This window comes from Carassius carassius, chromosome 11, assembly GCF_963082965.1.
Source record: "Carassius carassius chromosome 11, fCarCar2.1, whole genome shotgun sequence".
In the NCBI taxonomy this organism is placed as follows: Eukaryota; Metazoa; Chordata; class Actinopteri; order Cypriniformes; family Cyprinidae; genus Carassius; species Carassius carassius.
The window spans coordinates 32,579,826-32,601,181 of record NC_081765.1 but is presented as its reverse complement, the minus strand read 5'-3'; the positions used below and the strand labels follow the sequence as shown (position 1 = coordinate 32,601,181).

Genomic DNA, 21,356 nt, shown 5'->3' with positions numbered 1-21,356 from the left:
AAAAAAAAAAACTGAAAAACGTTATTTTTTTTAGTTTTATTTATAATTTGTTTAATTTAATTTGTTGATTTATTAACGTTTAAAAAATTTTAAAACTTAATTTATTTTATATTTTCAGTTTTCTCTATAATTTATTTTAATTTTGTTTCTTTATTATTGTTTTTATCATTTTATGTTTATTAGTTTTCTGTTTTCTCTATAATTTAAGTTTAATTTCACCTCTGTTGTTTTTATTTGTGTTTTTATCATTTTAAGTTTATTTTATTTTATATTTTCGGTTTCCTCTAATTTTATTGTACTGTTGTTTTCTTAGTGTTTTATAATTTTTACATTTTGTATAAAATTTTGTATTAGTATTATTAGTTTATTAGTTATTTGTTTTAGTAAAAAGAAAGATCAATGTTTATAAAATAAAATAAGGTTAAAGTTTTTTTTATTATTATTATTTCAGCTTAAGATTTTATTTCAAGTAACAAAAATGTTTTGCATAGTTTACGTTTTAGTTAAATATAATAACTCCTTCGGACTTTCATTCTTAAAATCAATTTGAATCATGTACCATGTTGTAGTGCCTCATTAAATTCCCAGTCACTGGAGAATAACTTCACCAAAGCCAGTTTTTCCCCACATGTGGCATTTAATGACCCTGGCTTCATTTGCTGATCTGTTCTAGTATTGCATTTGAGTGATGTGAGCTGGTGTTTTTGGCAGGTGCTGGAAAGCTTGTTGGCGTTGAATAATGAACTGGAGGTGCAGATTGATGCCCACGACACACTGTGGGGCGAAACAGGTATGTTCAATTCTTCTTCGTGTTTTTATCTCTCCTCTCTCTCACAGTGTCATTATTTCTGTTCCATTAGGAGTCAGAATTGCAGTCAGTGGGAAGCTTGTAGTGAATTGTGGGTGTCTGTAGATACGTACATCATCAGAAATGAGCCATTGGATAAGGCTGCACAATCTTGGCATTTCACAAAATCTGTCATTAAATGTCAAATCATATAAAAATGCATAATCTTTTATTGGAAGATCGGAAAGAGAGATTTTGTCGGATAAGCTGTTATTGTGATCTCAGGTGCTGTTTGAAGGGGTTTGTGACAGACTAGCGCTGTGATGAGTGACTCAGCTGTCTTCATCAGTCTGATGCCGCTCTACATTATGATTATTCAATGCTTCGCCCGGCCCAGTTGAAGGTTTGCTGTAGATTGAGAGTTTGAGATGTGGCTGCAGTCACGAGTCCATTAAGGTCAGACGTGGGCGTTCATCTCATTTAATTACACATCTCTGCATCCGGTGTGACCTTCAGTGGCTTTATGTGAGGCTGTAAAGGAAGAGATACCGCTGTATTGTATCTATTGTGAGAAATTGTCTATTATCCAGAAGAGACTGTGAAAAATCATAGATTGAATCTTTAAAACAAACTGTCTGCATCTCAGCAGTTATCTCTTTTTTTTCCTCCTGTTTTCTTCTGTTCAGATGTGTATTTCCCTGAGTGAATTTTGTCAGTCTGCTGGCTGTTGTTTTTGTGTTATTGATCATCAAGCCCATAAATGTGTTTCTTCGTTGAAATTGCAGTGATGCACTGAAATGTGTGACTGAATTGTATTCCTGTGATTGCAGAGTGTCTGTTTTGTCATCAGATAAACATATTTCTAATGTATTAAATTGATTCTAGGACATTTGATTGGCTGCTAAGATGGATGGATGTATGGATGTATAGATAGTAGGGCTGGATAAAAAAAAATAGATTTTTCGATTAATCGTTTTTTAAAATGTGGTCGATTCAAAATCGATTCTCAAAGGCCATGAATCGATTTTTTCCATATTTATTTCCGCAGACATTGAATGTAAGATTAGCGTTAATCTAATTACAAATCTTCTCCTCTAGATGTCACCCTCTAATGTGCCTTGTGCGATGTTGCCAAAGAACCTGTCATTCATTCATTCATTCATTCAGTGTTTAAAACAGTGGTTCTAAACCCGCGGCCCGTCACGAATTCAAATGCGGCCCACCATATGCTGAACATACACACACACACACACACACACACACACACACACAAAAAAAACTTTGTTTTACAATTAATTTTATTTTTTACATTAATTGAAAAAATGTAGGCTACTGAAGAAATATAAGCTATAGCCTAATGTTTTTTGTTTTGTTTTTCATAAATTATTTTCCGACATGAGCAGACTTAACATTACGAACACATATAAGCGCACATTTTGGCAGAATTCAATTCAAATAGTCATCAACAGCCATTAGTTCGGTAAAAGGGAGAAAAAAATAAATGTGGAGAATGCCAGCGACTGAACACGTACAAAAAAAAATAGTCGCAGTATCAGTAGTGAAGGAGGATTTTCGGTTTGCCCCGCATAAAAAATGCATCCAAGAATATTTGTAATGTTATAGTAGAAGTAATTTTTGAATGGGAAGAGCTAATTTGGTAAAGGATTTTCAGCACAGCACAAGGGTTATAATTTACTGAAGGGTTACAAAATCGAATCTGTTGATGTTGTTTTTTCTTGTTTTTGAAGTCAAAAGTGGTCTAGCCATGTTCTTGAGCTGTGATGATCACTGTTGTTTTTGTAGGGTTTGTGGGCATGCACAGACTCAGACGGCGATAATAAGCAGCCGTCCGTGCTCCTTTCTGTCCTGTTTCTGAGCAGAAAACAAGCGAGTGTATCAGCTCACAGGTCTGCTGGAGGTAAAAATGACCAAAACACCCCAGCCAGAAAACACGGATGAAATGATTTGCCTTCAGCTCTGTGAAATTAGTGTGGAAACTGTGAGAATAATACTGTAATTTCTATCTGAAAACACTAAAACCCATTAAAAACGTGTTTTTGATTAGTTTAGGATGCATTCTTTCTCCATGTTTCTGTGTCACTCTTTCGTGTAAGTGAGAGAAATCAGTACTCTTGGGTCCAGATGGATGTTGAGCTTCTTGAAGACATTCCTCTAATGGCTCTGGCATCTTTTCCAAATGGATGTTGTGGCTCCGGCTGTGTGGATGTGAAGCTGATGTGTAATTCTAGCCTGAACACAGTCTGTCCGTTATGAGAGCACATTATTCCTCTCTTATTAAAGCCTTTGCTGTCCTTATAATATTGTTAGTATAGTTATTATTTTGTATTATTGGATGAAATATAAAACTTAGTTTAACACACTCTTATGATGCACATTGAATATTAACACATCCAGTTGCCATTTTGCTTAGCAACCATAAACAAAATACAATTATGCTGTGTTACCATTGTATTAGAATCACTTTAAAAATGAGATTCTACTCGGAGCAGTTCTTTTTTATTATTTCATGTTATTTATATTTTATAATTATTATTATTATATTATTATTATTTATAAATAATTAATTTGAATATTACAATTAAATGTATATAATATATTTTAAATATATTAAATATAATTCTATTTGTAATATTATTTTGTAATTTATTTAAATATTTATATTTTGTATCATTTTATTATTATATTTATAGTTAATAAATATTATTAAATTTTTTGTTAATCAATTAAAATTGAATATATATATATATATATACATACACATACATATGAATTTGTTTTTAAAGTATTGAATAATTTCATGTGATACCCACAGTGTTACTCTGGCATGTTTTCTCCCTATCTTTTCGAGCTGCAACAAACACCAGTCAGAATGTGAAACATCCACTCAACCAATCACAACTCACCATTCCACGCATTATAAACCGTAATGGCGGCGCTTTGAATACATGTGGCAGCTTAGAAGCCGGTTCTGTGATAAGTAGTAAATCTCCATCTTGCAGCATTTACTACACAAAGTCTTAGATCAAGCTACGCAATATTGCGTTCATAATCGCAGACTAATCACATTCGATTATGAACGCGATATTGCGTAGCTTGTCAGTGTTAGTGTTTTATAATGCCATTTATTTTTTTGTTAATACAGCACATAGCACACAAGTCAACTAAAAGAATGTAACATGGCAAAGATGAATGCACTTTTTAAAGTTGAATGTAAGAGAAATGTCATTTTGGAATTTCTGTGGTCTTATGTGATATTGTTGCTCATGTCTTAGTTCATGATGAAATTTTATTTTATTGTTGCATTTAATTTATAGCATTAACAAGATGACCCGTTGAATTCATTTTGTGATTAATGACTGTTGAATGTATTTTAGTCCAGTTTTATTAATAAAATTCCTTTATATGGTTTTATTAATTATTTTCAAGATGGTTTCTGTACTTTTTTGTGAGTGAAATCACATCTGCAAAGCGCTTGCAGAATTTCTCCCAAAATAATATAGCATGCATTATATGTGCCTCTTTTTATTACTTATTTTAAATAGTTTGTAACATCCAATGAGAACTCATAATGCGTCTTTGCATTTCTCTTTATTGTCTTAGCTCTGACTGCGGCCGCAGGACGGGGGAAGATGGAGGTGTGCAGCTTTCTGTTGCAGCGGGGGGCGCAGGTTCAGCAGGTGAACAGGAGAGGAGCATGTGCCCTGTTCTGCGCCGTCCGTCAGGGACACTGGCAGGTGAGACCTGAACAACACAAACAGCAATACTTCCTCATCAGAAAAGATGTTTAATGTAGGAACGGCTCTCTTTCAGATTGCAGATCTGCTGCTGCAGCATGGGGCGGATGTGAATGTAAGTGACAAACAGGGCCGAACGTTGCTGATGGTGGCCGCATGTGAAGGACATCTCAGCACGGCTGACTTTCTGTTGTCTAAAGGTGAGTGACATGCACTAATGCATTTCATTTATCAGCATAATCTTTTGCCATTTATAATGCAACAAAGTAGAGGAGCATAAAAGTGGCAGGTTTCCAGCAAGACTTCCTCTGCTTTTCCCAGGTGCCTCTTTAGGGTCGGTGGATAAGGAAGGGTTAACTCCGCTCAGCTGGGCGTGTTTAAAAGGACACAAGAACGTTGTTCAGTTTTTGGTGGAGAAGGGTGCAGTTATTGACCACTTGGACAAGAATGGACGCACTCCGTTGGATCTGGCGGCTTTCTACGGAGATGCAGACATCGTAAGTGAAGAATGTTTTGTAGAGCCGTGATGGAGGCTCATGGAGCTCAGCAGGACTCTTTCTGATGTAGATACGTGTGTGAAGTCGCAGGACTGATGCATTGGATCATGAGAGAGATCAAAGGGTATTTGGCAAGTTTTTGGCGCTGTAGCTTGATGCATTTAGATTTCGCTAATAAACTGGATGCAGAATCGTAATTTGAGTTTAAGGTAAATTATGTTATGGACACTGGCAAAATGATCATCTGGTTTAATGTATTTTTATTTTTTTACTTTGTTGAATATCTAATTTGTCTAATCAAATGAGAAACTGATTGCATAAAACATAACAAATCAGGAAATAAAGGCAATAAATGGAAATTAAAGATGTTTACTTATTCACTACCAATCAAAGGTTTTAAATAGAAGTCTCTTCTGCTCATCAAGGATGCAATTATTTGATCAATAATACAGTAAAGATTATGAAATTTTATTACAATTTAAATTAATTGTTTTCTATGTGAATATATTGTAAAATATAGTTTATTCCTGTGATGCACAGCTGTATTTTCAGCATCATTCCTCCAGTCTTCAGTGTCACATGATCTTCAGAAATCATTCTGATATACTGATATGCTGCTCGAAAAACATTTCTGATTATTATCAATGTTGAAAACCGTTGTGCTGCTTCATATTTTTGTAGAAAACATTCAATATTCTCTTTTTCCAAATTTTTTGATGAAAAGAAAGCTCAAAAGAACAGCATTGATTTGAAATAGAAATGTTTTGAAATATTATACATGTCATTACTGTCACTTTTGATTAATCTAATGCATTCTTGTTTTATTAAGGATTTTGTTTCTTAAAAAAAAAAAATTTTACTAACCCAAACTTTTGAACAGCAGTGTATTTTAGCATAAAGTGTAGGAAATTCCTCTTTCTGTCCTTCTAGTTCAGAGTCCCGGTCACAGATTCACACTGATGAGTTGAGGTGTGTGTTTGCAGGTTCATCATCTGGTTGAGAAAGGGGCTGTGATTGAACATGTGGACTACAGTGGCATGAGGCCGCTGGATCGTGCCATCGGCTGCAGAAACACCTCAGTGGTGCTGACCTTACTGAAGAAAGGAGCCAAACTAGGTGAGACCAGCATCTGCGCTTCCACTGGATCCTGTGGATGAAAACCATGCCTTTTCATATTATAAATCTTCATGTGTTTGCTGTGAGATGTCAAGTACGATGGGGTTTTCAGTCTGAGTAGACTACATGTGGACTGAATAGTTATTGTAGTTTCAAAATGTTTCTGAATTGATTCACTGAAAATAGACCATTAGCCAATCGGTTCTTTTCTCCTGAAGCTCTTACATTATAGACCCTCCTGCTTGTGTGTGTGTGTGTGTGTGTGTGTGTGCATATTTATGTGTTTTATGAGGACACTTGTATAATGACATAGGTATTACAATGTGAAGGTGGTTTAAGAGGACACTTCCTGTGTCCCCATAATTCAAAGCTTAAAAAACATACTAAAGCGTGTTTTTTAAAGCTAAAAATGCACAAAGTTTCATGTGAGGTAAAGTTTTAGGGGTAGGATTTGTGTAGGTGGATAGAAAATACAGTTTGTACAGTATAAAAACCAACACACCTATAGAGAGTCCCTGTAAACCATAAAAAAACAGTGTGTGTGTGTGTTTCCACTGACTTGAGCTGATTAAACTCATCATCTGCACACAAAGTGCCATAGTGTCATGATCTTTATGAATCATACTCATTTTCAGAAATTCTTGATATCCAAAGTTGGCCTTGATGATGCGCACAGACATTATAAAGGTGATTTGTGTTTAAAAAGTCATTACTTTGTAATTTCATTTCAGTCTTACTGATGACACAGAAACTACACTTCACATATATCAAATAAAATGCATAACCAACTAATCATAGTAATCAAAATATAAATGAAAATGAAGTGGCTGAAGTAGTTTCCAGCATAGCAAAAAATAAATAAATAAATAATATTTATTTATTTATTTATTTACATCAATGATTTTCAGACTTTTTTGCCTGCGGAACCTCTTTGAAATAGTTTAACTTCTTGTCTTAAAATAGTTGAAATAAAAATTTAAAGAATTTAAAAAAATAAAAATCACAAATGACAAAAATAAATATTGATTCAGAATATTAAAAAATATATATATATATTCTAATGATGCAAAAATAACATGCAGATAAACAACAACAAACAAATGTCTTACATATAGTTTACATTTGATTTAATTTTTTTTAATTATTTTAATTTTACCAAACACCTCAGTGTTACAAAGGTCTCATTAATATTAAACAGGGGTTCCCAATCTAAGGCTCAGGAGTGAATGAAAAGATGAAAATGTATTAAAAATGAGCCAGTTTTTGGGTCCAGAGCTTTCTTTTCTTCAGTGGAAGCAAGCCGAGTGAAACACGTGAGGTCTGAAGGCTGATGTGTGTCTGCTGTGGATGTGTGATGCTCTGTTTTCTCTCTGCATGTCTCTTTCTGCTCTGTTTCTCATTCTTCTCTCTTGAACTGCTTTCACTAAAACCCTCATCAGGCTACAGAACATCACCTTATGATCGAACAGGTACACTCTTTAGGTAACTCTGTTTTACGCCAATTCAATATTTCTGCTCAGCTGTGTCTTGAGGATCATTTGTAACGCTCAACCTCTCTCTCTCCCTGTCTCTCGCTCTCTCTTTCTCTCCCTGTCTCTCTCTATCTCTCTCTCTCTCTCTCTCTCTCTCTCTCTCTCTCTCTCTCTCTCTCTCTCTCTCTCTCTCTCTCTCTCTCTCTCCCTCCCTCTCTCTCTCTCAAGGTAACGCAGCCTGGGCGATGGCGACCTCCAAACCCGACATCCTCATCATCCTCCTGCAGAAGCTGATGGAGGAAGGCAACCTGCTGTATAAGGTCAGAACAGACTCAAGTTCAGAGTAATTACATGAAGACACTTAACACCTCAAGGTTGAGATTCTTTAAGAATATTCCAGGGAAGTTTTGATATGTGATATTAATCACTGGATTCCTATTCAAATAAACATGGGAATGATTAACATGAAATATTATTAATATTTCATAATAAAATGTCCGTATTAATTCAATAATATATATATATATATATATATATATATATATATATATATATATATATATATATATATATAATCATTAAAAATTATATATATGCATCTTCTAATATTCTAATTATTTTATTATACATATAACTTTAATTTAATTAAAATGTATTACTATACATATATAAATATTATCTATTCAATACAAGGTAATATATAATAATTATATAATTATATGTTCATTTTTAATTATAACCAACATTCAATATTTCTCTCAGTCCATCCACTCAATTAAATATATAGAGAGAGTGAGAGAGATAAAATTTTAATTCTTGAACTTTAAATATATAAATAAAATGTTAAATACAGGATCATGTAATTTATTATTTATAAGATAATATATAATTATTATATACCTTATCAATATAACATATTCAATGCTAAATAATATATAAATATAAATAATTACTAATATAATTTATTCAAAACAAGAGGGTAGGGTGGATATGTTGATTACAATTAAAACATTTTAATAAATAAATGTAATATGCATTTTTAGTATATTTAATTATTGAACTTTTCTTTACATAATACAAGAGGGTGGATGAAGCAAAATAAATGTTTATTATAAAAATTAAATTAATAAATAAATTGTGTATATACAGGTGCTGGTCATATAATTTAGAAAATCATCAAAAAGTTTTATTTCACTAATTCCATTCAAAAAGTGAAACTTGTATATTATATTCATTCATTACACACAGACTGATATATTTCAAATGTTTATTTCTTTTTATTTTGATGATTATACCTGACAACTAAGGAAGATCCCAAAATCATTTTCTCAGAAAATTTGAATATTACTTAAGACCAATACAAAGAAAGGGTTTTTAGAAATCTTGGCCAAATGAAAAATATGAACATGAAAAGTATGAGCATATACAGCACTCAATACTTAGTTGGGGCTCCTTTTGTCTGAATTACTGCAGCAATGCGGCGTGGCATGGAGTCGATCAGTCTGTGGCACTGCTCAGGTGTTATGAGAGCCCAGGTTGCTCTGATAGTGGCCTTCAGCTCTTCTGCACTCTTGGGTCTGGCATATCGCATCTTCCTCTTATACACCATAGATTTTCTATGGGGTTAAGGTCAGGGGAGTTTGCTGGCCAATTAAGAACAGGGATACCATGGTCCTTAAACCAGGTACTGGTAGCTTTGGCACTGTGTGCAGGTGCCAAGTCCTGTTGGAAAATGAAATCTGCATCTCCATAAAGTTGGGCAGCAGCAGGAAGCATGAAGTGCTCTAAAACTTCCTGGTATACGGCTGCATTGACCTTGGACCTCAGAAAACACAGTGGACCAACACCAGCAGATGACATGGCACCCCAAACCATCACTGACTGTGGAAACTTTACACTGGACCTCAAGCAACGTGGATTGTGTGCCTCTCCTCTCCTCCTCCAGACTCTGGGAACCCTGATTTCCAAAGGAAATGCTAAATTTACTTTAATCAGAGAACATAACTTTGGACGACTCAGCAGCAGTCCAGTCCTTTTAGAAGCGAGACGCTTCTGACACTGTCTGTTGTTCAAGAGAGGCTTGACACAAGGAATGCGACAGCTGAAACCCATGTCTTGCATACGTCTGTGTGTAGTGATTCTTGAAGCACTGACTCCAGCTGCAGTCCACTCTTTGTGAATCTCCCCCACATTTTTGAATGGGTTTTGTTTCACAATCCTCTCCAGGGTGCGGTTATCCCTATTGCTTGTAAAAAAAATTATTACCACATATTTTCCTTCCCTTCGTCTCTCTATTAATGTGCTTGGACACAGAGTTCTGTGAACAGCCAGCCTCTTTTGCAATGACCTTTTGTGTCTTGCCCTTGTGCAAGGTGTCAATGGTCGTCTTTTGGACAACTGTCAATTGAGCAGTCTTCCCCATGATTGTGTGGCCTACAGAACTAGACTGAGAGACCATTTAAAGGCTTTGCAGGTGTTTTGAGTTAATTAGCTGATTAGTGTGTGGTACCAGGTGTCTTCAATATTGAACCTTTTCACAATATTCTAATTTTCTGAGATTCTGAATTTGGGATTTCCTTAGTTGTCAGTTATAATCATCAAAATTAAAAGAAATAAACATTTGAAATATATCAGTCTGTGTGTTATGATGAATATAATATACAAGTTTAACTTTTTGAATGGAATTCATGAAATAAACTTTTTGATGATATTCTAATTATATGACCAGCACCTGTATGTGTGTGTGTGTGTATGTATATATATTAGTGGTGGGCATAGATAAATTTTTTTAATCTAGATTAAAATGGCTCATTTGAATTCTGCCGAAGGCATTCAGAATATGTGCGTTACCCAAATAAAATAATGACTAAAAGTAACGTTAAGTCTTTGAGAACGGGTTTCTCAAGACAGGTGGTGCATTAGACCAGGGGTTCATCTCCTGTTTCCAAAATATGGCGTTATCAAATGTCGGGAGCGCATTATTGTAGCACGAAAGTACATTAATATAATGTGCTCGCGGGCGGAATATAATGTGCCGGGTGCGAATCTCTCTCCTCGAGCGCGGGAACTGGGCGCGCACTCTCAGATACACGTTGCTCTTGTAAGAATTTTCTCTGGGCTCGCTCAGAGAGTATGCCTGCACTTAAAACGTGTTCAGTGCAATCGCGAATCTCTCCTCTTCGCTTAAAGTAAGCGTGTATGAACACATTTTAAGTGCAGGCATACTCTCTGAGCAAGCCCAGAGAAAATTCTTACAAGAGCAACGTGCATCTGAGAGCCCAGAGAGATTAGCGCTCGCGCATTATATTAATGTACTTTCGCGCTACAATATTGCGCTCTTGACATAGGTGAAAGTCATCATAGCTCGCGTAGCATAGACCCAGCTCCCAACCCAACTTTGAGAATAGATTAACGGCGATATTTTTTTTATCGCCCAATAAGAGTCTCACGTTAACAACGATAACAGCCCACCACAAATCCCCCAAATTCCCCCAAATATATAGAGAGAGTGAGAGATCAATGTTGAGTCTGACTGATAATAATCAAGAATTCCGGAGATTTGATACGTGGTATTAATGTCTGAACACTTATTAAAATAATAATGGGAATGATTATCTCCAAACGCCTAATCAAAGCACTGAGCTTGAATCCAGCGAGGAACGGAATCAGAATCAGAAAGAGCTTTAATGCCAAGTATGCAACAAGAAGACAACACAGACCAAAATATAAATTGCAAATAAATAAGTTATATAAACGATTGTGCTGTAGATGATAATGGAATAGAATTGAGTAAGGGATGTAGTAGGATGGAGTGGTAACAAATAAATATAAGGATATTACATTATTTTAATTGCATACGTGGGAAACATTTAACTGTTCTTGTGCCTGACTGTCCTGGTATCACTACTGAGTGACTTGTGTGTGTGATTCTCTCAGAGGGGGAAGATGAAGGAAGCGGCTCAGCGCTATCAGTACGCACTCAGGAAGTTTCCCAGAGAGGGATTCGCTGATGAACTCATTGCCTTTAAGGAGCTGCGTGTGTCGTTGTACCTCAATCTCTCCCGCTGCCGCCGGAAAACCAACGTAATGTGCTCTCCTTCACTTTTGCCTCTTCTGTACAGTCAGCTGATTTAGATAGCTTTCTGTGACATAGAAATCCATCAGGAGCTGGACACACATAATGGTCAGATTTTGAATTCATCTATTAATACTGGTTGATATCCAAAAAAGGTTTTACAATCCACACCATAGTTTTAAAATACAACAGACTGGCATTATTGTTTTAGAATTATTTATACGCAATTTATTCATATTCTAAATTAGCTTTTAGTTTTACGTTTTCAGTTTTTTACCAATGATTTAACTAATCAATATTTGGTGGAATAACACTGTTTTTTCAATCTCAACAAATGGAAACATTTATTTTAATTTCTGCAAAACAATAATTAAAAAAATGACTAATATTTTTATTAGAAATTTTTAAATATATGTTATCATACCTTTTCAGAATAAAACAAATATTAATATTTTACTCAAATCCATACTTAGCTATTGACAAATTTAAGTTTCTCTGGGTTTTCTGTGTATATTATAATCTAATTATATAATAAATATAATTTTATTCCTGATTTATTTTCATTTTAGTCAACAGTACTGCACACATCATTTTTCTCTTTTAATACATTTTACATTAATCACATTATTTTATTAACAAATTTGCACACAAATTTTATTTAATTTGTTATCATTGATGCTAAGTTTTTATTTATCCCTATTTAAATCATGATCAAGATTATAAATACTTGATATCCCTAATTGTCAATTCATAATATATGTTCTGTAATATTTAAATGTGATTTTAGCGAGGGTCTAGAGCTGGTTCTGCTGATCTGGATCAATCAGATTGTGGTTTTTCCTCTGCTCAAAATGTCAAACACGGCAAGAAGAGAAAGATGCAGATTACTCCAAGGGCTTGAATTGATTTGAAGGTCTTTTCAGAAGTAATAGCCCGGCTCCAAAAGGTCTCCCGACACAATCCAGAGCCAGTTTCCAGTCTTTATCACCTTTGACTGAACAAGAGCTGAAGAGTTCATTAATTACATGGACCAATCTACAGCTATTCAGCCGAGCAGCTCTGTCTGAGTGGATGATTGCTTCTGTGATGTTCACCTCACTCTCTCTGACAGGACTTTGGATTGGCGGAGGAGTTCGCAACCAAGGCTTTGGAGCTCAAACCCAAATCGTACGAGGCGTACTACGCTCGAGCCAGAGCCAAACGCAGCAGCAGGTGAGACCAGGATGCACCTTCATCTGCTCCAAACCTAGTGAGCCGCTTACTTAGGCAGCATTATAAGGCATCACTAGTGCACTTTACATACAGAGTCTGTTCTGGTCAAGTCAGAATTGCATTAAATATCAAACTGAATGCTAAATGTTGATTATAACAAATCAAAAAATTATAATCTATAAAAAGTTATAAAAAAAATATTGAAACATCATTCACCCATTTAATTTGGTTGATTACAATTATATTTTAATTTAAATTAAATTATACAAATTAATTGTATTTGTAATCTCTTATGTATATATATCATAAAAAATATAAAGTTATAATTTTAATTAAATGACTTATATTTCTAATCATATATATATATATATATATATATATATATATATATATATATATATATATATTTAATAATTATTAAAAATATAATTTATTTAATAAAAGATCCAAGCAAGGGGAATGTTGATTATAATTATAAAATACCAATGCATCTATACAAATAACAATATTATTAAATTTAAACAAAATTTTTTTTTTTTTAATAATGTAATTCAGCAAATACAAGACCCTGGCTGGAGCGAGAGGGTGAAATATAATGCTAAATGTTGTATAATTTCTTTGCTAGTTGCTAAATAATGATAGAGAAATAAGTATAGAATAATTTGACAAAACTCGAAAACATGTCCGTAGAGTTTTTATTTGAATGGTGGTTCTTTTTCCTGTCACAATTGTTAGTGTTTCCAGTCTCAGTTATTCTTGTGATTTTCTCTCTATCTCTTTGTGAACGCTGTACTCTCAGACAGTTTAGCGCAGCGTTAGATGACCTGCACGAGGCCACGAAGATCTGTCCCAACAACCGCGAGATCTGTCGACTGCTGGCGCGCGTCGAGGACGAGTGCAAACAGATGCAGAGCAAACATCTGAGCAGCCCAGAGCACACCGATCCAGAGCAGGACGACAGGACGGAGCGCATCGATGATGAGGAAGAGGAGGATGAGGACTCTGAAGCCTGGTCTCAAAACATCTACTCGCTAAACCGGACTTCAAACGGCCGCTCGGTTTCACCGCCTCAAAGACACCACCACCAGAAGAGCCTCGTACTGCAGCCCAGCAAACAGGCACAGATCGTCAAAACCAACCAGCATCTGGGCTCCTTACAAGCAGGATCCACACGACCAACACACACAAAAAACCAATCACAGTATGTTCCGTCCAGCCCCATTCCCAGCCGACACATATCCAGCGTGCTAAAGGCCGGACCAGGAATCGACATCAGCCCTTTACTGCCTGCAAACAACCACACAGACATCCAAGTGCACTCCTCGAAAACTCAGTCTCTAGAAGGGACTGTAGAAGGGACTCTTTCCACGACTTCTGGAGCTCCAAATCAAGAGCTGAGAAAAGACCCCAGCATGAGGGTCTCCAGCTCCACCAGCAGCCTGGCGTCCAGCAGCAGTTTATCAGACAGCGGGAAAGCGCAAGGCCCGGATGTGCGCCCCAGAACCACATCGGACAAGCCTAAGATCAGCCAGACCGGCTCTGTGGAGTACAAACCCCGTCCGTTCATGGGAATCATGCACAAGACGGCTCGATTTCAGCAGCAGCAGCAGCCGGTGGGGTCTCGAGGCTGGCAGAGTCACTCCACTGAAAGACTTGTGACTTCTGCGGGTCTGACGGGTGAGATCGTGTACGGCAAACCGTCCGGAGCTTATTACGAGCCGCTCAAGGGTCCTGCCCTGCACAACGGGAGTCTGCATGCTAAAGAGTTCTGCCATAAAGAAAGCAAACCGGTTCTGGCCACGACACATTCATACATGGACAGTGTGAGCAAACAGCCCGGCTTAACTCGAGAAAACCACTCCAGTCATGTAGCGGCAATCAAACCAAAGAGATCCTTTATAGAGTCCAATGTTTAGGATGTTTATATGCAGCGACCCTAGAAGGGATCCGATCTGAGGACGATTCCAGCCCTTGTGTATATATATATACACGTACACACATACACACGTCCTTTGATTTCAATATTGATAATAATCAGAAATGTTTCTTGAGAAGTAAATCAGCATATTTTCATGATTTCTGAAGATCATGTGACACTGAAGACTGGAGGAATGATGCTGAAAATACAGATTTGATCACAGAAATAAATTACAGTTAAACAGAGATTCACACAGAAAACAGTTGTTTTTAAATTGTAATAATATTTCACAATCCTGACTGTATTTTTGATCAAATAAATGCAGCTTTGGAGAGACTTCTTTCAAAAATAATAAAAAAATCCTTGGCACTCCAAACTTTTGAAAGTTAGTTGTATGAATATGGTAAAGCATAGATATAAAAACAATACACAACACAATCAATCAAAAAGTTCATGAGACAAAATACAGCGTCAAAAACGTTTGGACACATTTAATCTCTATTTTCCATGTTGTAGAATAATAGTTTCAACTCATCCATTTTCATTAAAATTAAGTTTTATAAAGAAATTCATATGTAGGGACAAATTACATTTGTCTACAAAATTCAAAGCCATTAGATCAAAAGATTTGACAGATCTCAAAGTAATAGTATATATATATATATATAAAGATTTAGAGCATTTATAAACACAATATTCACTCAGAAATATATGAAATGTATATTCTGAAGTTCAGACTTCTGTAAATTGTTTGTTAAAACTGATTATGGATCTGCTTCTACTCGTGTTTTCTTTAAGCCCTGTGAACATGGAATATTTCAGGATTATTATTATAGATTTTTAAGCCCTTCTGAAGACCATAACAGATCGTAAACACCTGAAGCGGGGCTTGATCACTGCGTCACACTGAATCTGAGGATCCCATTGAGAACTGATCCTCTGCATAAAGGGTTAATGTTGCCAGATCAGACCCTCCACTATGGACTGTAAATATTATTGCAATCTGTATTTTCCACCTTGTGTGTGAAGATGGCGTATTTGACCATTTATTAAAAAAAAGTATTTCATGCATTTTTGGTTTATGTCATGTTTGCGGATGTTAAACTTGTAGCTGGTCTGTTTGTATGTTTGTACATTACATGTGAAGTCTGTTCTTTCCTGCTTGTTATTCATGTCTAGATTAATTTATTCACAGCGTTTCCTGCTTGGTATCTGTCAAAGCAATATATTTTATATAGTTATTTTTGCACAGCTACTTTTAAAAGAAATATGACACAGAATTGTTTTGTGAAACTATTGAAGGCATCTTGATACGAGCGCCTGCTAAAGTTTATGTGAAGGAAGTGGAGAAAAAATATGAAAAATCAAGTTTGATATGGGCAGATGTTATATTTGAACTGTGTATGTATATATATATATATATATATATATATATATATAATTTTTTTCTGCAATTGGTGCCTTCAGAGTTGTGATCTGTTAATGCATTCTGTATTAAAATACATTTCTGCCATGATCCGTTTATGGGAAATAAAAAAATCCCACAGGAAAAAAAGTATTTCTTCATTATTATTAATCACTGTTAAGTGTTAGATTGTAATTTGGACACAATAATTAAGATAAACTGTCATGATCTGGAGAACATCCTTTAATAAAGGATGAGAAAGATCTGGACATGCTTATTACATTTAATATTACATTTTATGGAGTTGGTTTTATTTTTTATAAATAGCAATTGGAAAAATCTTTTTATGTCTCATAGCTTGGGATCTCTTCTGCATTCTGTATTTAAAATACATTTTTCATTTCAGGAAATAAAAAGAAAATAAAACTTCCAAAATCAAATATGTTATACAGTCCACATTTAACATCGCATCGCAAAAATTAAACCGTATCTGTTCTCAAACACTCATGAATAAAATACATAATACACTATCTACACTGTCTCAGTTTGTTTCTTATCAGCTAACTTTATGATTTTAAAGCTGCTTTTTTTAAAGCTTACATGTTTATCTTTAGCAATATAGTTTTATTATTTAGATTTTGATTAGCTTGTAAAAAAAAATAAAAGTTTTTCAGCACACATGGAAAGTTCAGTTTATGACGTTAATATTGTTTGAGAAATAAAATGCGATGTTAAATGTGGACTGTATATCACTGCAAGCACTCGTCGGAAATGTAACGCCCCTTTCCACAATCGCATGTTCCATCTTTCAAAACAAATGTAAAGACAGTTAATAATGTCCTTAGTTTGAACATTAGTTCAAGCTGAAAGAGGAACAGAGTCGTGTGACAGACAGTGATGAAGCTCGCGTGTGTTTGCAGAACACAAGCCACGGACGGTTAATACAGATGACTCCACTGTGTGACCGTCTCTCTCTGTCAAACACACACACACACACACACACACTGAAGCAAAACTCCGGATTTGAACAGTCAATAGCAAATACTTAAACTAATAACAAAACATACTTACAGTAGCTGATTCAGAAGTACATTGTCATAGTAAAGTCAGAATAACCTCCTCTCTTGGTTCATGAAACAGTCGTCCATACAATGCGTTGCTGTTCTGTTGTAAAGTAATCTTAAAGATTCCTAAATGCATCTACTTTCAGAAGGCTAAATAAAGTGCTTCTGCTTTCTCCTAGATACACACAGCGTCTCCCTGACACGACTGCTTCAACACTAACTGGTTACTGAAACCACTCCGCCTTTCTTTACGTGAACATTTGGCCAGCATTGCACAAATCATCCCACACAGTGATGTAGACATGTGGGGGCGTGTTTAAACGAGGTGTTTTAGGGGGCGTGGCAGAGTCCTGACTTTGATAAAGAATATCTCTTTGGATTTGAGACTTCAGTCTTTGCAACTTTACACATCTTCTTCATGCACCAAGAGCTTTTAACACTCCAAAGAGAAAGGGAAAATTTTAATCGCATCATATGAGCCCTTTAACATAGAGGATGTTTATGCAACTGGCCCCAGAACAACATAAGGTTAAATCCATGACAGAATTTTCATTTTTAAGTGAACTATTCCTTTAATTTTCATAACTTTGAAGCAGGTGACAGTGCTATTTTAATATCCAGATACTGTTATAGGCTTCTTTTTTAGCAAATACAGCATGAAGATTCATTTTATTATGGAGCTAGCTGGACTTCACGCATGATGGATGTTGGAAGAGAGAGACTGGAGCCGGAGAGAGATGTGAGAATCCTTTTTTTAATCAGACACTGCCTGGGATGCATTCATGAAGAGCTCCAGTTCCTCTTGAGGACTAGACACCACCAGACTGACAAAAGCATCTGATTGGCTCGACCCGCAGGCTGCATCACCCACAGGTGTTAAACTCAACTAATCGAAATAATCAGCCAACCAATCAACTCCCTACAGACAGTCAGGATCATCCAAAGGCTGTTTCAGGCAATTTGATGCATTCAATTTAATGGTAATAAGTGAATTCAATATTATTTTTAATTATAATGTATATATAACACACACAATGCATTTAAAAAGGTTGGGATCTGTAAGATATGCAGTGTGTTTTGTTTGTTTGTTTTAAGTCTCTTCTCATTAAGGCTGCATTTATTTGATACAAAAATACAGAATATTATTGTAATTTAAAATAATGGTTTTCTATTTTAACATACTTTAAAATATAATTTATTTCTGTGATCTGTGAGCTGAATTTTTAGCATGATTACTCCAGTCTTGTCTCACGTGTGCTGATTTATTATCAATGTTGGAAATAGTTTTTGCTGCTTAATATTTTTTCTGGAAACTGTGATAATTTTCTGAGGATTATTTGATGAATATATAAATTAATTAATAAATAAATATATATATAAATAAATATATATATATATATATATATATATATATATATATATATATATATATATATATATATATATATATGCATTTTACATTTATATTTTAAATTATTTGATTTTAACTATTTAATTTAAAGACAAACTGTCAATTATTAAATAAATAAAATTTTATAAATAAATATGAAATAACATTATTTAATAAAATTTGTAAATAAATAATGAAAATATAAATTAATTGCATACATTTTTATATAAACAAATAATAAAAACATTTGTGTAAATAATAAAAATGACATCTACATAATACATCTTAACAGTGCAATACTATTTAGAGAATAGATTAAACAATTTAATATGTGGCAGAAATTACATATTTTCTAAATAATACGAATGTTCATAATATTATTTTATTATTTTTTTATATATAAATTTTACATTTTAGAATGGGGGTCCCTCGCTCAAAGATAATCATATTTAAGTATCCATGACACTTTTCATCAGGAGTGAAAGTATAATTTGAACATGGTTTCTGAAAGGTGTTCTGAAAGGTTATAAGTATGCTGCATGGTAAATTTATTTAGTAATAATAATAATAGTAAAATAAATTTCTAGGACTCCTAATAGAGCATGAAGGACATCGTCTGAAACAGGTTTGTCAGTGTTTCCTCACCAGTGTTTGATTCAGTGCTCAGTGTCTCTGTGTTTAAGATGATAACGTGTCCATCAGAGCTTCAAATCCTTCATCACAGAGCCACTCGCTCACATCCTCCTCTGACCAATCGCTGAGCAGTGATCTGGAGTAACCCAGGGACTTCCTTCCTGTCCGCACACACAAACAGGAAGAGCTTTATTATCATCATCCTCAATGCCGAACATCTCATCATATTCCAAACAACGTGTTGCTTCCTGCTAAGAGTCACTCTACTGAAAGAATCTCTGAATAGTTCACTCAAACAATTTGTTCAAAAACACAAATATATTTAAGAATGAATCAAAAGACTGTCTATGTGAGTCACTGAATCATTCATTCAGCCAGTTCGTTCAAAAATGGTTCACTGATTTGTTCTTTCAGAAACAGCAACTGTGTCTTGCTTAGACGTTTAACAAGCCGTTTCTTTTCACTAGTTAATTTCAGTGATTATGTGGTGTGACAGATAGATTTTTTATTTATAAACCGGTCAGCACATATGTCATCTATAATCACCCCATACAGTTGATACTGAATGATTTAAATACAAATCTTAATTGCAGTTTGGCAAAGCATAAATGTTGGATCTCTAAATCACATGGTTTTCCAAAGCTTAATCACAATCATCCATTAATCATAACTCTTCCATTAATTGAACTCTTGTTTCTTTCCCAAACCTTTGCAGGGATATTATGCACATATATCAATGCACTGGTGGTTAATGAATATGCATGATCGCTCATTTAAAATGCTCTATACCCAGGGTAAATAAAGAAAGTCCAAGAACTGTCCAAGTCGCATTTCTTCTTTAGTGTCATCAATAGATGCATTTTGCAATGCAATAACCTCAAAACCTCAAAATAAAGTTGTCAATCACTCACTGTGTCATATAACTAGCATCTGAGCCCAGACATACAGTTGTTCTTTAAATCTGTTCAAATCCAGCAGGTTATGGATTTATTATTTATTTTTTTATGTACTGCTGTATCATACACTGAGATCAGAATCTGACACCACAGATCCACCTGCTGGACAAACTGTGCAAAAAAAAAAAAAGTAAAAGAAACGTTAAATTAAAAAATCAAAAAAAAAAAAAAAAAATACAAAAAATAATAGAAATAGATACATTTTGCCTAGTCAACTAATTTAAACAAGTTTATGTTGAAGTGCCCAAATAAATCAAAATAAAGCTAAATAGAAAAATATATATATAAAAAAACAAATACTACGACAAATGCATTAATTATTCATTCTATTCTATTCTGTAAAGTAAGCTAGTAGCAGCAAAGATGTGACGAGTGGGCGGGGCTTATCCAGAGACGAGCAGCTGTCCATCAAATGAGAACTGCACACAGCAGAGGACAGCAGCAGACTGAGCAGAGAGAGATGTTTACAAGTAATGCAATTTGAATTGAAAAAATACATTAATTAAAAACAATTTTAAAGTGGAGTATTTTAATAACTTTTTAATATTTTAAATCATGTAAATAAAATGCTTAAGATGTGTGTTTATATATATATATATATATATATATATATATATATATATATATATATATATATATATATAAGAGAAATATTTTTTATTTATATTGATTTATTATTTTACTATAATTTTTATCTTTGTATTTTTGTCATTGTTATGCTGTAGTGTATAGAGTATACACATTTAAATCGCTAAACTCTCATACAACACTAAACACTTGTCATAATACACATTTTCAGTTCTGGGCTGGCACATATTTTTAAGCTTATTATTTATTATTAGTTGTTGTTTTATTCATTTAGGTAAAGATTTAGTCGTTTTGTTAGTCATTTTTATAAACTTAATTTTATATTAAATATATTTATACAGTTTTATTTGAGTTTCAGTTTGAATTATTTTAGTACATCAAATAAACACTGGTGCTATATATGTAGCCATGGACACATAAACTTACTTGAGTTCAGAATTCACTTTAGATCAACTAAATGAAGTCAATCACCCAGACAGGCAATATAA

At 34.4% G+C, this 21,356-nt stretch overlaps 1 protein-coding gene and 1 long non-coding RNA gene across 3 annotated transcripts in view; one reads left to right on the top strand and one right to left on the bottom strand.

The window, feature by feature from the left end:
* Positions 1–16,237, top strand: part of LOC132153213 (protein TANC1-like) — a 155,735-nt gene extending 139,498 nt beyond the window's left edge. Inside the window, exons 18-27 of one of the 2 annotated variants that reach the window (XM_059562560.1) lie at positions 712–790; positions 4,409–4,542; positions 4,619–4,742; positions 4,864–5,039; positions 6,023–6,155; positions 7,595–7,624; positions 7,856–7,947; positions 11,564–11,710; positions 12,814–12,914; positions 13,714–16,237. In XM_059562560.1, coding sequence (XP_059418543.1) covers positions 712–790; positions 4,409–4,542; positions 4,619–4,742; positions 4,864–5,039; positions 6,023–6,155; positions 7,595–7,624; positions 7,856–7,947; positions 11,564–11,710; positions 12,814–12,914; positions 13,714–14,830 — 2,133 coding nt within the window. In that variant the 3' untranslated portion in view covers positions 14,831–16,237. The remainder of the gene's footprint in view (positions 1–711; positions 791–4,408; positions 4,543–4,618; positions 4,743–4,863; positions 5,040–6,022; positions 6,156–7,594; positions 7,625–7,855; positions 7,948–11,563; positions 11,711–12,813; positions 12,915–13,713) is intronic. The other variant, XM_059562561.1, reaches the window with a different exon arrangement.
* On the bottom strand, positions 11,677–20,386 carry LOC132153220 (uncharacterized). The gene is made up of 3 exons (XR_009436629.1): positions 20,236–20,386; positions 19,337–19,485; positions 11,677–11,794 (listed from the first exon to the last, which is right to left on the bottom strand). It is a non-coding gene; the product is annotated as an uncharacterized LOC132153220 (long non-coding RNA).
* Between the last annotated feature and the right edge of the window lie 970 nt (positions 20,387–21,356).